At 41.3% G+C, this 14982-nt stretch overlaps 1 protein-coding gene across 2 annotated transcripts in view; it reads left to right on the forward strand.

The window, feature by feature from the left end:
- Positions 1-11013, forward strand: part of PPP2R2A (protein phosphatase 2 regulatory subunit Balpha) — a 67290-nt gene extending 56277 nt beyond the window's left edge. For both annotated transcript variants that reach the window (XM_048513589.1, XM_048513588.1), the window contains exons 4-10: positions 1242-1407; positions 2636-2748; positions 3149-3326; positions 5043-5207; positions 6641-6810; positions 8764-8855; positions 9972-11013. In XM_048513589.1, coding sequence (XP_048369546.1) covers positions 1242-1407; positions 2636-2748; positions 3149-3326; positions 5043-5207; positions 6641-6810; positions 8764-8855; positions 9972-10251 — 1164 coding nt within the window. In that variant the 3' untranslated portion in view covers positions 10252-11013. The remainder of the gene's footprint in view (positions 1-1241; positions 1408-2635; positions 2749-3148; positions 3327-5042; positions 5208-6640; positions 6811-8763; positions 8856-9971) is intronic.
- The last annotated feature ends 3969 nt before the right edge of the window (positions 11014-14982 follow it).

Genomic DNA, 14982 nt, shown 5'->3' on the forward strand with positions numbered 1-14982 from the left:
AGCTTGAAAGGAAGATGGGCTATGAGTCACATTCCTGCAGTGCATTAGCTGTTCCTGGAATGTTCTTTGGTATGGGTTGTACGCAACCTTGCTGTACTTGTTGAGTGGGAATGAGCAACTGCACAAGGTTCTTCCTTTCTAGGATTGAAGTGTCATAGCAAAGAGTGTGCAGTAAGGAGTTCCAGCTCTTAAAAGTTCAGCGTTGTTTCTGCCTTGCTTTCTTTCATAGCATTGAACAATGATGTGCCATGGGGTGGAGAGATCAAAAAATTCACAGGGCAAGCTAGGTCCCTCCACATTTTACATCTAACCCTCTGCAACTGCCTTGTGGCCTCTACCCATCTGGCCACAGTCCATATTAGACTGGGTCTTGGATGCATCCGTGTGGCACCTGCTAATACTTCTTATGGGGGATTGTTCTTTTTATAGCTTGGCTACTGGAGTCTACAGTTATTTCTTTACAGATTGTTGACCTTCAGAGTTAAAAACTTAATCTGCTCAGAGTTAACTAAGTTTTGCTAAAGAAAACCTGTTTTAAAAGAGAGGGGTGTGTATATGAATCCAAAAACGGGCTGATTCAACATACATTCTTTTTAGGGGGCATTTTTAATTCATCTTGAGTAGTCTGAAATCAAGAATCCTTAAATGTCCTCTGATACACATACATACACAAGAACTGTAAGGCTCTGTTAACGCAGTAGCAAACCAAGCCGTGTCACATCCTTATTGGATTTGTGGTATTTATTGTGTTTCTTTTCAAATACTAATTTGTTACATTAATGCCTCTTATTTTGAAGTGGGCCCTGAAGACATTTTAAGTATGTGCTTTGAAGAGAATTAAGGCTGAAATGCTTAGTCAATTTGCTTGATCACTTTCTAAAGTATCCCTGATTGAGGGGGGTAATGCTTTTTTTAAAAAAAGAAACTATAATTCAAATGCTTTGGAAAACTGGGCAGTAGGAACCACGGGGTGGGGGATTCTTCCACAGGATGGAATTCCTCTTCTAAGCAAGCACCTGCTGTAATTTGTGTAAATCATCTGAAAGCAGTTTTTCTTTAGAATTGTAATTTCAGATTGCACACAAATGCATAGTCAATTAAAGCCATAGGATTTAATTGCTGATTTATTTTGCTGAATGACAGCCCACAAATAGTGTCTTAAGTAAGTTGCGTTGCCCTGTTGTAAACCATACTCTGCACATACAACCGGGCTGCTCACCAGATCTTGTCCTCTCTTTCAGAACAAAACACAGTCTCACAGCAGAGGAGAATACAATGTTTACAGTACCTTTCAAAGCCATGAACCAGAGTTTGACTACTTGAAAAGCTTAGAAATTGAAGAGAAGATCAACAAAATTAGGTGGTTACCCCAAAAAAATGCTGCTCAGTTTTTATTGTCCACAAACGGTAAGACTGTCTAAATTCGGTATAGATTGTCACTTTATGGTACATAAGGTTGGAGGGTTTCCTGTAGTGCTCCACCCCCACCCCTCCAGATACTTAGCAGACTGTAGCACTAAGTGGCTGTATTACAAAGCATATCTTCTACCTTATGGGCTTGCTGGAGGCATCTGACTGGCCAGAGTTTGACACAAGGTGTTGTACTTGGACTTAGCCAGATCTCACCCAGTGGTCTGCTTTTCATTCTTATCCTCCTAAATAATGTACAGATATTTTAATTTCATGCCAATTTAGGCATGATAGTGGTAGGGGTGTGTTTGCTAATTTCATACTGGCCTATAAAACAGGGTAGGCAGTGTGGTGGTGGTTGTATCTTCAACCATAAAAGTGAGCCGTTGTACATCCCTGTCTCCCCCACATCTGGTCTTCTTGTCTGTTGTTCCATCCACTTCTCTCAATTACTGGCACACTATGTGTATAGGAATCTGGAAGGGAAAAGAGTGCTTGGAGCTTCCCACAGTGGGAGGTGAGGTGGCAGTGTGGGTGGGGTCAGTAGCCCATGCATGCTTTTCACTGTTAAGACCCTTTCTTTTATATAAGAATGGGGCAAACAGTGTTATAACTCTTTGCCCTCAAAATGGGGCACAAAATTTATCTCTGAAAGTGCTTTTGTAAGTTGGGCTCATTTATATGTGGTCTTTATGAGTATCTAGGTTCTCCTTTTACTGGGAAGAAGACTTCCCTCTAATATCTATGTTGATATTGTAGACCATATTATTTGATTTGGAATCCCTCTTATTGCTAACCCTTAGGGCTATTCCACACATGTGTTGGACCCGTCCTAAGGCCAATACTATGTGTCATACTAGACATCCAGATGAGCATGCACGGGGAGCTACAGAAATGTTGGTGGTTCATGGATCCCAGCAAGGTCTAATGGGTTATGAGACATAGTTTTATTGCCTGTACTTAGTTTCAGTTCACAGCTGTTCACCTCTTCCTGAGCAAGAAGGCTATAGCTTAGTGGTAGAAAATATGGTTGTGCATGCTAAACAGTCCCAGGTTCTGTTTCCAGTTAAAGAGACCCCGAAGAGCCCCTGACAATCTGAGTAGATAACACTGACCTTGATAAATTAATGGCAAAAGGCAACTTCATATGATTTATTGAGTGTATTGATGAAAATCTGAAGCATTCCCATAATGCCGCTTGTTTGATGGCTAAAATGTATTTCAGACAAAACAATAAAATTGTGGAAAATCAGTGAAAGGGACAAAAGGCCTGAAGGCTATAACTTGAAGGAAGAAGATGGGCGGTACAGGGATCCCACTACAGTCACAACATTACGGGTGAGTAGCTCCGTTGTTTGTCATGTTAGCCTTCCTGCTGCTGTGGCCACCAGCGGGCTGTTTGCTTACTACCAAGGCCTTTTGAACACGCAGCTAGAAGATTAGCATTCAGTCAGACTTACCTAGTTTTTCAAAGACTGGTGATTGATGGTGCTTTGCTTTCGAAGATCAAGATTTTTAGTGATTATGGTCACTGTGCCTGAATCAGCATTGAGTGACATGTGCTGGTCATTTCCCTACATGATCCTTTTTTTAATGCCTGTCATTCCTTGTCTCTTCTTGCTTGAAAAACAACTGGCTTCCCATCTCTGTTGCTGAATGATGCATGGGAAGAGATGTGTTGTCATCACTTGATCTTTCTGTGCAATTACACCTGTATCTATTCTCCTCTGTCTTGCAGGTACCAGTATTCCGGCCCATGGATCTCATGGTAGAAGCCAGTCCGCGAAGGATATTTGCCAATGCCCACACATATCACATCAATTCTATCTCCATCAATAGTGATTATGAAACGTACCTGTCTGCAGATGATCTGCGGATTAATTTGTGGCACCTAGAAATTACGGACAGAAGCTTTAGTATCCTTTTTCTCTCTTCTCCCTCTCCTTCAAAAAAAATGTTAAGATTCAGCATAACTGAATTGCTCCTGTTTCTCCGCCACCGAATGCTGTTACCTAATGTATGAGAGAGATTTTTGTTGCTGATTTATCAAAGAATTTGGCAAATTGTATATTACTGGAAAGGAACAAAACTGGCAAAAGGGTTTAGTTTGGGAGGGTATTTATTATTATTATTATTTTAATTTTGTTTGATATCACAACTGCCAGTTCTTTAACTGGTTGCTGGCCTTTCATTACAATTCGAGCCTCACTCAGAGGCCTAGGACATAACATATCAATGTAGTGTTTGTCCGAATCCCAGCAGGGTTGCCTTTTGAATCTGACAAATGTTGATTTTGTTAATTTGAGGATGTTTCAAGAGCGGCCTTAGTATTTTTGGAATGGCGCCCAGGGTGTTGATTACCACTGGGATGACCTCATCTTGTTTGTGCCATAGTAATTTATTATTGTTGTTATTGTAGATTTCACAGCTGCCAGATCTTTAGCTGGTTGTTGGCCTTCACTACAATTCGAGCCTCACCCAGAGGCCTAGGAAGTTATAATGTATGGGCTTAGTATTCGTGCGGAACCCAGCAGGGCTGCCTTCTGAATTTGACAGATGTTAATTTTGTCAATTTGAAGTTGTTTCAAGTGCTGCCCTAGTGTTTTTGGGATGGCGCCCAGCATGCTGATTACCAGTGGGACGACCTCAGCTGATTTGTGCCAATTTATTATTATTATTATTATTATTATTATTATTATTATTATTATTATTATTATTATTATTATTATTATTATTATTATTATTATTATTATTATTATTATTATTGACACCCAAGGAAGGGGACAAGAAGAACAACTCTGGCTATTTGGCCTTCTGTAGCTGCACCATCCAACTCATTATTGGTTCTTCAACTTTTTAGCAAATTGACACATCTTGTCTGCATGTATTTTTATTTTATATTCTTATCTAGATGTTTATACCTGGTTTTTCTTTTCATTGAGGACCCAAAGCAGCTTGCAACCCTTTTCTCTCTTCCTCTTCCCAACACTGTTCTCCAGTCCTCCACTGTAACTTTACAAGGACAACTCAGTGAAGGTAGATGAGTTTGACAGTGACTGAACCAAGGTCACCAACCAAGCTTTTTTGACAGAGTGGCGATTTGAACCATGGTTCTTCAGATCCTGCTCCAACAGTACATGAATGGAGGCAACGTTTGAATCTGCACAGTACTGACAAGTGGCTAAAGAAAAGATTTTCGCACAATTTATTGTTTAGAGTTTTGTAGGACAAAAGATCCATGAGCCACCATACCTGCATCCAATGTGCTCCTTCCAGGACCATGTGGTGACATACGGCTATAGCAGGAGCAAGCAAAAGATCCTAAGATGGAAATGGTAAACCTGGAGGCTGGGGGTGTATCACTTCTGGGTGATAAGCAACATGGAGGAGGAACAGCAGTGTTTCCTGCCACACTCCCTCCAACCCCTGGCCAATCAAATTGATGAGATGGCACTAAAGAATCCACTTCTGAAATGGCTGAGCAGCTGAAGATTAGCCTGATCCCATCTTGCTCCTACAGTGTTTTCTTCCAAAAATCCATTCTCCTCCTTAGGCTGTACAAGTTATGTCTTGTTCAAAACCATGCTGTGCAATTTGATGAAAATGGAGTCCTTAACATCAAAAATCTCTAGATATTGTAGATATTAAGCCCGCCAACATGGAAGAATTAACTGAAGTGATAACAGCAGCAGAATTCCATCCAAACAGCTGTAGCACATTCGTATACAGCAGTAGTAAAGGAACAATCCGTCTGTGTGACATGAGGGCGTCAGCACTCTGTGATAGGCATTCAAAACGTGAGTAGTTGGTACAATCTGGATGAACCCATTTTTTTTTTGGGGGTGCTGTGTGGTTTCCGGGCTGTATGGCCGTGTTCTAGCAGCATTCTCTCCTGACGTTTCACCTGCATCTGTGGCTGGCATCAAGTGCAGAAGTTGATGCCAGCCACAGATGCAGGCGAAACGTCAGGAGAGAATGCTGCTAGAACACGGCCATACAGTCCGGAAACCACACAGCACCCAAGTGATTCCGGCCGTGAAAGCCTTCGAAAATACATTGAACCCATTTCTGTTTGCTCAGGTAGGACAATGGTAATGCTAGAGGAGGGTGAGTTCTTAAACCTCACCCACCAAAAGAGAACCGTAAGCCTACAGGAAGCAGCTTGGAGTTGTGAATGTTCTTGTCTGTTCTGCTCATTGTCATGCAACATGACGGGGCAGCAAAGTTGTATTGATTGTAATACAGTGGAATTGTTTAGCACAAGTCTATAATGTTGCCTGGCAATCAGGATCACACACCAGCTGCGCTGAGTGAGTGCATCAGAACTTTGTCCACTGTGACCTTATGTGGAAGGATTCTGTGAGTGACAAGCAAGTGCAGAAGTTGGTCTGGTACAGGGGTAGGGAACCTGCGGCTCGAGAGCCGCATGCGGCTCTTCTGCCCTTACACTGCGGCTCCACGAGCCGAGCCGCCAGCCCCATCCTTGCCCGCCCTGCAGGCAGCAGGGCGGACGCATCCATGCGCTTCTGAGAATGAGCGGAGTAAAAGGTAAAAAACCCCAATATACACAGTGTTATCTTTATTTTAAATGTCAAAAATTATTTGCGGCTCCAAGTGTTTTCTTTTCCCGTGGAAAACGGGTCCAAATGGCTCTTTGAGTGTTAAAGGTTCCCTACCCCTGGTCTGGTAGAAGAACTCTGTCCCCTGTGCTGGCTGCAACATTCATGACTTTTCTTTACAAAAGGTTTCTTAAATAAAGTGCACAAAATCTTGGAAGGGCAGAGTGAGATTTCTTAGTGGTTGAGAATGCAGGACTTCATTGCTGTGAATGGCTTGCTACTCTCCTCTATGAGAAATAAATGACGAGGTAAATTATGCAGATTAGAACATATTTTATGCAAGGTGGCAGGCATCTGTTTTTCTTGGCTCAAAAATTGTGTTGATGCTTTTGTTTATAAAAGTAATGTTATCTCAGAATGTACCCAGGCTCACTTACATGTCTTCTGGAAGCTGTCAGCAGGTCTGTAGGGAGATCAGCCCCTCTTCCTGTAGGAATATTGCTTCAGCCTCTTGGATGGCCTTAGAAAATGTTTCACGGGCAGCTGTGTTTTGCACCCAAGATTTTATGGGCCTCTCAGTAGACATTTTGCAGCTTTAATAGATGTGCATGAGGTTGTACTCCCTGAATGGATACAAATGGAAAATCGGCATGATTGTCTCACACTTGCAGTTTTTGAAGAACCGGAAGACCCCAGCAACCGGTCATTTTTCTCTGAAATCATCTCCTCCATATCGGATGTCAAATTCAGCCATAGTGGCCGATATATGATGACTAGGGACTACCTGTCTGTGAAAATCTGGGATTTAAATATGGAAAACAGACCTGTGGAAACATACCAGGTATGCACAGAAAATCTTCATCCATATGTACCCCCCTCTCTTTTTCGTAGCAACACAGTGAACCCAAATAATATGTGTGGAGCTTTAAGTGTCCTTGTTTAACAAATCAACATTAAGTTCAGAAATTACCTTTTGGGTTTATCTATTATGAAGAAAATAAAAGACATTTTCTGCAAATAAGCTCAAGGCTGTCTTGGACATTGTGTTAAATCATTGTGTTAAACAATTTTGCTAAATCCTGCTTGGTTGAAATCCCAAGACCTTCCTATCAAAGCCTCCTGTGGCTCAAAATCTGCTAAGGGCCTTTTCAGAGCAACATTTTAGTATGGCTTAAAGAGCAACAGATGCGAGAGGAAATGGAAGAATCATCTGTCACGTTTTTAAATGAACCAATTTATTGGAACCAGGTTTTTGTGGATCCGAACTCCAGCATCAGGTGCATAGAGTGTTACCACCTTCCTTAAGTAGCATATCGTAGAATGGTAAACAGCAAGTCCCAAAGGCTATGAAATACAAGACGTGCCGTCTGCAAAACTGAAACGCGTACAGTGTCAGCACAGTGATAATTTACAACAGCAATAACGACACCTGGTTCCCTAGCTTTCCTTTGTGAATTTTTCAAACGGGCATAGGAAGGGAGGCAGAGAACCCTGGCCTTGACTGTGTCCTAAATAGAAGTAAACTGTACCAAATTGGTGGGTAGGGGGTTAGGGAACAGTCTGTACTTGCACACAAAGGTGTGACTTCAGCCCTTTAGATCTCAGCCTTTACTCAGCAGTAATAAGCTTCATTCATTCCAGTGGGGCTTGGTTCCTGGTAAGCATGTTTAAGATTGCAGCTCTACAGCCTCCACTGTGGCATAATTATCTGGGAGATTCCCAGAGCAAGAAAAGGAACTATCTTGGTCCTTGCGGTGGACTTTTGAAAATCTCTGAGCTGATGTTTGTCAGCAGATGGGTCTCCCTCCAAAGGGGGCATAGAGGTGCTGTGCCCTCTTACAGTACAACAGCACATAAGCGTTCTGCTTCCCTTGCCGTAAGAATAACTACCTAAGTTAATAGAGAGTTGCTGTTAAGCATTTCAAACTGAAATCTGACCAGGGGTCGCCATGCAGCTAGTTCAAAAGGGCTTTGGGTTGTACATGTGTGTGTTAGTGGAAGTACAACCTCCAGTTCCACATAGGAAACTTTTTATAACTGGAAAGCGGTTGAGGCTAGTGTTCCAAAACTTGTTCAGTTTTGTACTGTTAACAAATGGGTATGGTAAGCGTGAGTGACAGTGATGTCTGTATTTAGAAATTTATGGCTTATGCTTTTCTCTCCAATGGGGACCTGATGGCTTCCCATATTGTTCTCCCCTCCTCCATTTTATTCTCACATCAATCATGTGAGGTAGGTTAGGCTGGTGGTGAATGGCTGACCTAAGGTCACTCCCAGCAGGTGTTATGGCGGCAACAGGGTGGATTAAACATAAATCTCTTAGTTCCTGGTGTCACTCTTAACTACAGTGTCACACTGATCAGTAACTTCCAGAAAGCTTCATCATAATACTTAGCATTTATGCATCACTTTCAGTGTCCAAAGTATTTCCTGTATGTTACCTTGTACTCCTTACAATAGTGCTTCCTGCTGGAAGGTAGGCCTGTATTACCCACATCACAGACATGAGGGCTGAGGCTGAGAGAATCACCCGCCTAAAGCCAATTGGGGAGTTTGTGAGATGGGTGACATTTGAGGCAGAGACCCCAACTTGTTTTCGAAAACCACCGTTTTGCATCAGCTTGTGTGACTGAATAAAGTTTTGATTCTGGAATTCCCCAACCCATGGATATGCGTCTTGGGACAAAAGTACAGCAGATTCCCTTTATTCAGGATTCAAGTTCTGTTGGGTTAGTCTGTTGGCCTGTATTTCTTTTCTGTACTAAGTGGTGTCTCTCTCCCCGGCTGCTTGCAGGTACATGAATACCTCAGAAGTAAACTTTGTTCACTATATGAAAATGACTGCATTTTTGACAAATTTGAGTGCTGTTGGAATGGGTCAGACAGGTAAGTTTAATTTAGAGCCTGGTCAGAAGTTGAAAGGGTTCCTTCTTGGTTAAGTAACTTAGAAGCTTAGCGCAGCCCAAAGGTTTTATGCTGTCTTCTTCCCACTTTAGGCCTAAGCTAGAAGGTTTCTGTGGGTGTGGGGGGTGGGAAAGGGACAGAATAGACTTTAACCTTCCCTGAGTTTCCCCTGAGCTCAAGCAACCCATTGTTCCAACTTTCTCACACAAGGGGCACCAGAGAGGGAGAAGATATATCTGTAGAGATGTCAGTTTTCATGGTCCATATATATTACTGATTATTTACTGTCTGGGTAAATTTGTATAAGAATTCAGTGTGCGTATGAAGCATAGCTACAGAGATCTTTCAGTCAGCAGACAAGAACTTCTCTGCATCCCCATCCTGCTACAGCCCAAAGTGATCCCCAATATACTGCTTCTGGAGGGAAAGGAACAGCACAAGGGTGGAGTGGGAGATTTGGGGCTGCAGAGGGGAATTAATGAAAATCAGTTTCCCTCAGTGGTTCTCAACCTGGGGGTCGGGACCCCTTTGGGGGTCAAACGACCCTTTCACAGCGGTCGCCTAAGACACTCTGCATCAGTGTTTTCCATCTGTAAAATGGATAAAAGTTAGGGTTGGGGGTCACAACAACATGAGGAACTGTATTAAAGGGTCGTGGCATTGGGAAGGTTGAGAACCACTGAGCAGAGACTTTCTGCTCAGAGACTTTCCTAGCCATTGAAGTGGAAATGCCCTGCCCAAAGTTCATTTCTTTATCTACACCTATTATGTACGCATGCACAAGTATAACAGCTCACTCTTGCTGTGCTTGAAAAGGTTTAATATTTTACTAACGAAAGTGTTCAGGTTTTTTTATAATGGAAAACCTGTAAAATAGCTGGCTTTTAACATTCACATGATGCATTTTTTTGAAAAATGAGGACAGCTCTTTGACATACAGTTGGGATTTAAATGGTAGACATGTTTTTAACCTTTAATAAACAGTAACAATGCTCAACCACGTGGGATAAAGCCCTGTTAGAGCAGCATAATGCTGGAAATGCATTCAGTAATGCTAAACAACTTCCATTTTGTTCTTCTCTCTCTCTTTGTGTCTAGTGTTGTAATGACGGGCTCCTATAACAATTTCTTCAGAATGTTCGATAGGAACACTAAGCGAGACATCACTTTAGAAGCATCCCGGGAAAACAACAAGCCCCGCACCGTTTTGAAGCCCCGGAAAGTTTGTGCGAGCGGCAAGCGGAAGAAGGACGAGATTAGCGTTGACAGTCTAGATTTCAACAAGAAGATTCTACACACAGCCTGGCACCCCAAGGAAAACATCATTGCTGTTGCCACAACAAACAACTTGTATATATTTCAAGACAAAGTGAATTAGGGCTAGCATTCCTAGCAGAGGAGTCCACTTCCTGCATAGTTCAGATAGATGAATCTAGCATTTGTAACTGTTAAACAATAGAGGGATGAAAATGGAGAGTGAGAGAGAAAATGGAAGTCCATTGTGGTGATCCTTTTTTTCCCAGTGTTTTAAAAAAACAAAAACAAATGTGCCATATTGATAACACACTTTTATAGATAGCTACATGGATGGTCTCTCTCTGTCCTGGGGAGTTCTCCCATGTCTGCTAGCCATTCTGATGAGGGTAGGGCACTTTTTAAATGACTTGTTCCACCATCTTGCCTAATGGACTAGAGTTTGACTCTCAGTACTTGGTTCCTCCAGTTTTTATGCCTTCCATTGTGATGACGTCAACCACAAGGGGGGGAAAAGCCTTCAAGTCATGCTGTGGGATTTAATTGTGTAACCTCATTACTGTATTATTTGTGGCCCTGTTTTATTATTGAATTAACAGCTCATTCTTGCTGTGGCTTGTAGCATTCCTCCTCCACCTCCTGGACTCATCCCTTCTCCTTTTAAGCCCCACTCCTAACCCCTTCCCTCAGCCCCGGTGGTGGTATATTGAGAAAAAAAAGCACATGAAATGGGTCAGTTATAAAGGGCGACTGTATTGCAAAGAGCAAAATGTTTTAATAAACCGTTTGGCTGTAATCACTCCTAGCCATGTCTGGCATTTAAAAAAATGAAAAACTTTAGGGGAGAAGAAAAATCTACTGAATAAAAGTGACAAAGAATGGTGAATTGTTTTTTTTCTTTTTAACCTACCTCTTCATATAAATTCTCATTTTTTAAAATAATTTAAATGCATGATGATAAAATGTTTTGTCAATGGTTTTAACCAGTATTATATTTCATAAAAGGAGAAGGGAAGGTTTTTTCATTCCTATATGAAAACTCTCAGATGTCACTTTAGTATTTATTAAGTGTTGGTTGAAAAGCTCTGAAGGATGCTTTTGAATTCTATTATAATATTGAACAGTAATTCATGCCATCGCGATAGTCAACCTTCCTTTCTTCTCTTTCCCCTCCCATCTGTTAACATTCAGAATAGGAGTGCATTTGTAGACTACAAATAAGGTTTTATGGGACTAACCATTTTCCTGTGTTTAATCCCTTTGTTCTAATTTCATTTAATGCCTTGTTTAGGATACAGACTCTTCTCACATGCTTTTTGTTCTTTTTAAAATGTCGTTGAAATTTCCTGTTGCTAAACAGTATGTCATACAAAATTTAATATAAAACGATTTAAATAGAAAAAAAAATCTACTTTGCGTTCTGAGTGCCCCTATATATATTTTTTGTATTTTTGTTGCTACCAGTGACTTGAATGGAAATGTAGTTTTACCTTTTTATGAGTGTTTCTTTCATTCGGCTTTTCAGAATTTGTTGCCATTAAAGATGAGTTTAAATTCATGGTGATCAGAAAATGTTTCAGGGTCAAAACTCACGTGAGAATATTTTAATAGTGGTTTGTGAGATGTACCACTCTTAAAGAGTAAAGGTCTTGCCCCTATATTTCACATTGTAGTCTTCATTAAGGCCCCTTTCCTGCATTCAGGCATCACAGTAAACTCCAGTTTGATTGAATCCTTGTTAATTGTGATGTGGAAATGCATCCCATCTTATCAATGGGTTTTTTGGAACCAAACTGATTTCCAGCTAGGTCTATGACTGCTTATGCAACTTTTGTATTGCGTCCAGCCAGTCTTCCACGGGTGAAAAAAAGGAATGAGGAGATCTTAATCATGGGATCAGCATAGACAGAAGCCGTGTGGGAATGAGGCAGTAGTAGGAAAGAAGCAGTCAATGTAGTGATAGTATTTGGTTGCCGCAAGCTAAAATGTGTTGAGATATGTGGAGGCAGTTTTTGTAGGCAACACAGTTTCCACTCTGAATCCATGCCACATGACTATCCATCTGTGTGGCTAAACCTTTGTCTAAATTGGTGTCACTGTTTTAAGCCAAATATGCCCTCTGACTTCCTTCAGTGTTCAAAGGATTTTCTGTTTACCTGGGCTGCTTCTGTTGAGTCCACTACCTACCCGACATTTCCCCTACTGTATAGCATCCTGGAGGTCTTGCCACAGAGATGGATGAAAAGTTTTATAATACCAATAACCCACAACAGCATAACAGTGCTTTCCACCTTTGGCAGGTTTACACTGATTGCAAGTTCATATACCGATTGAATCTCCCAGACCAGGTTCCAGGAATCATGTTGGTCATAGCTGTAGCTTTTTGTGAAATGCTTGGAATTGCTCTATGTCAGTGGTTCTCAACCGTCCTAATGCCACGACCCTTTAATATAGTTCCTCATGTTGTGGTGACCCCCAATCATAAAATTGGTATATATAAAATATAAAAAGACCGTTTTCCAATGGTCTTAGGCGACCTCTGTGAAAGGGCCGTTCGACCCCCAAAGGGGTCGCAACCCACAGGTTGAGAGCCGCTGCTCTATGCCAATCCTTGGAAGCACAGAGGACTCAAGATGGAGTTTTTCAGAGAGGAGGCAGATCCAGATGCTTTACCCAGTTTCCAGAGGAACAGAATAAACCTTTAGCCCAGATAGCAGGTCAGAAAGTACACAATGTAGCAACCTTGCCTTATAAGTTGGTCTGATCAGTACTGGGACAAGAGATGTCCTGGGCGTGCTGTGTTTGCCACCTTGAGTTCCATGATGGAAAAAAGATGTGATGAAAACATAATTTCTTGTTAGCCACCTTGAGACCTCCATATTGGGCAAGGTATGAATTAAATAATTTGCTTCAGTGATAAAAATGACTACATTGCAGCTAGATATCTCCTCACACACTTATTTGGGAGCTGGCTTCATTAATGGGGGCTCGTGAACAAAAAGAAACACAAACCCAACCTATAAAATAAGCTGGGAACCAAAGGGTTGAGAGAAACTGAGGAAATACTAAAACCTTAAGTATATACAAAATATTTATTACACTGAACTAACAAGAATTCAAAACATTTACGACCAAAATTGTGGAAATTTAATGGAAATATAAATCCAGGAGTTGTATCTGCAATAATACCCCCCAAACACAATAATAGCACATCAACTTACAAATGCTGCCAAGATTGACCTGATGCATTTTGACCCAAAGGTCTCCTTCAGAGTTCATAATTTATACACACACACAATTACAAATTTAGTTCAAAAATAACCAAACCAGTAGTCTCTAGTCAATGTTGGTCTTTATAATTGCTGCAAATAGCAATCTCCACCTGTTTAGGAGTTCATATTCTAAGTAGTGTCAGAGTACTACCAATCTGTCTATACCAGATCAACTTTCACAGTGTGTGGATCCTGTATGGACAGGTAAATAGTACAGTGTAAAAAAATATTTTGTATACATTTAAGATGTTAATATTCCTTGAGCTTTTCTCAACCCTTTGGTTCCTGGCTTGTTGATGGGGGCTCCAAGAAGACATAGTTCAGAGCTGTAAGGCTGCCTTATTAAACCAGATCTTATTTTGAAAGTCATTGATAGTGGAATCACCAAGACTAGTGTGCAAAGAAATAAGACTACCCTCAGGGAACAAGGTCAACAATGGACAAGCCAGGTGATTGCAACATTTTAGGGATGGCACATAGCTAAGTGTTCACCTGAGATTGCCCTTGGGAAATTACAAATCTCTGCATGTGGAAAGCAGATTAGTTGATAAGAGTAGTGGAGTTTTTAGCCTTGGTGTTATACTGGCTTTGACCCAGTGTTAAGAGGAAAAATTATAATGCACAAAATCTCTGTGTGTCATCGGAGAGGGTAGAAAGGACGGGATAAGCCTCAGTGTTCATTTAAGCAAGGTCAAAAACAATCCAAGGAAGGAATATTAACACGTGAAATATATGCAAAATATTTTCATTACACTGTACTATTAACCTGTCCATACCAGATCAACACACACTGAAAGTGTCGGAGCTGTGTCAATATAGCAATAAAAATGCCAAGTTTTTGGAAGGAGAACAGGGATACATGGGGTCCTGCATTGTTAAATAATGCAGCCACAAAGGAAGGTATGGCTTCCACATCAGCATTTATCGCTAGTTGGCAGGTGCTTGTCATAGTTGTGTCTATTTTGTGCATTAATAACAAGGGACTGAATTTGCATGTCTCTAGTCATAAAATGCTACAAGATTGCTGTCTGTTTCGCACAATAAAGGGTAGTTGCATGTTTACAGTACTGTAAGCTAATCAGCTTGGAAGGGCTTGCCAATTTGATCCTTAAAACCAGCTATTCCTATGGATCTTGTTTTGTTATGTGATGAGAACTTTTTAGTTTGAAAGCACCCTGTTCTTCCCGCTCTCCACCCCCCGTTGTAGGCATGTTTGTCATATTACAAGTATCACCAGATTGACGGGCACCATCCCACTATGGCTGAAGGGTAATACTTCGTGTGTCCTAATCAACTGCCATTAAAATGCAATAAGGAAACACTAACCCAGTTAATTCTTTGCTGATTTATTAATGGCCTTATCTCAACCTCACCACGTGGTGTATAAGTGGTGCATAATTAGTGCCGAAACAAAAATAAACTGCTTGTTGGGGTAAAACCTCATGAAAAAGAAGACTTGTGGGAGGGAAGTTGATGGAAAAGCAAGTTTCCCAGCAGAAAGGTATGGGTTCGACCATCTTCCATAGGCAACAGGAAATCCTATCACCTAGGCAACGTCCGCACTGACCAAGCACCCTTTGGAA

This window comes from Sphaerodactylus townsendi, linkage group LG12, assembly GCF_021028975.2.
Source record: "Sphaerodactylus townsendi isolate TG3544 linkage group LG12, MPM_Stown_v2.3, whole genome shotgun sequence".
In the NCBI taxonomy this organism is placed as follows: domain Eukaryota; kingdom Metazoa; phylum Chordata; class Lepidosauria; order Squamata; family Sphaerodactylidae; genus Sphaerodactylus; species Sphaerodactylus townsendi.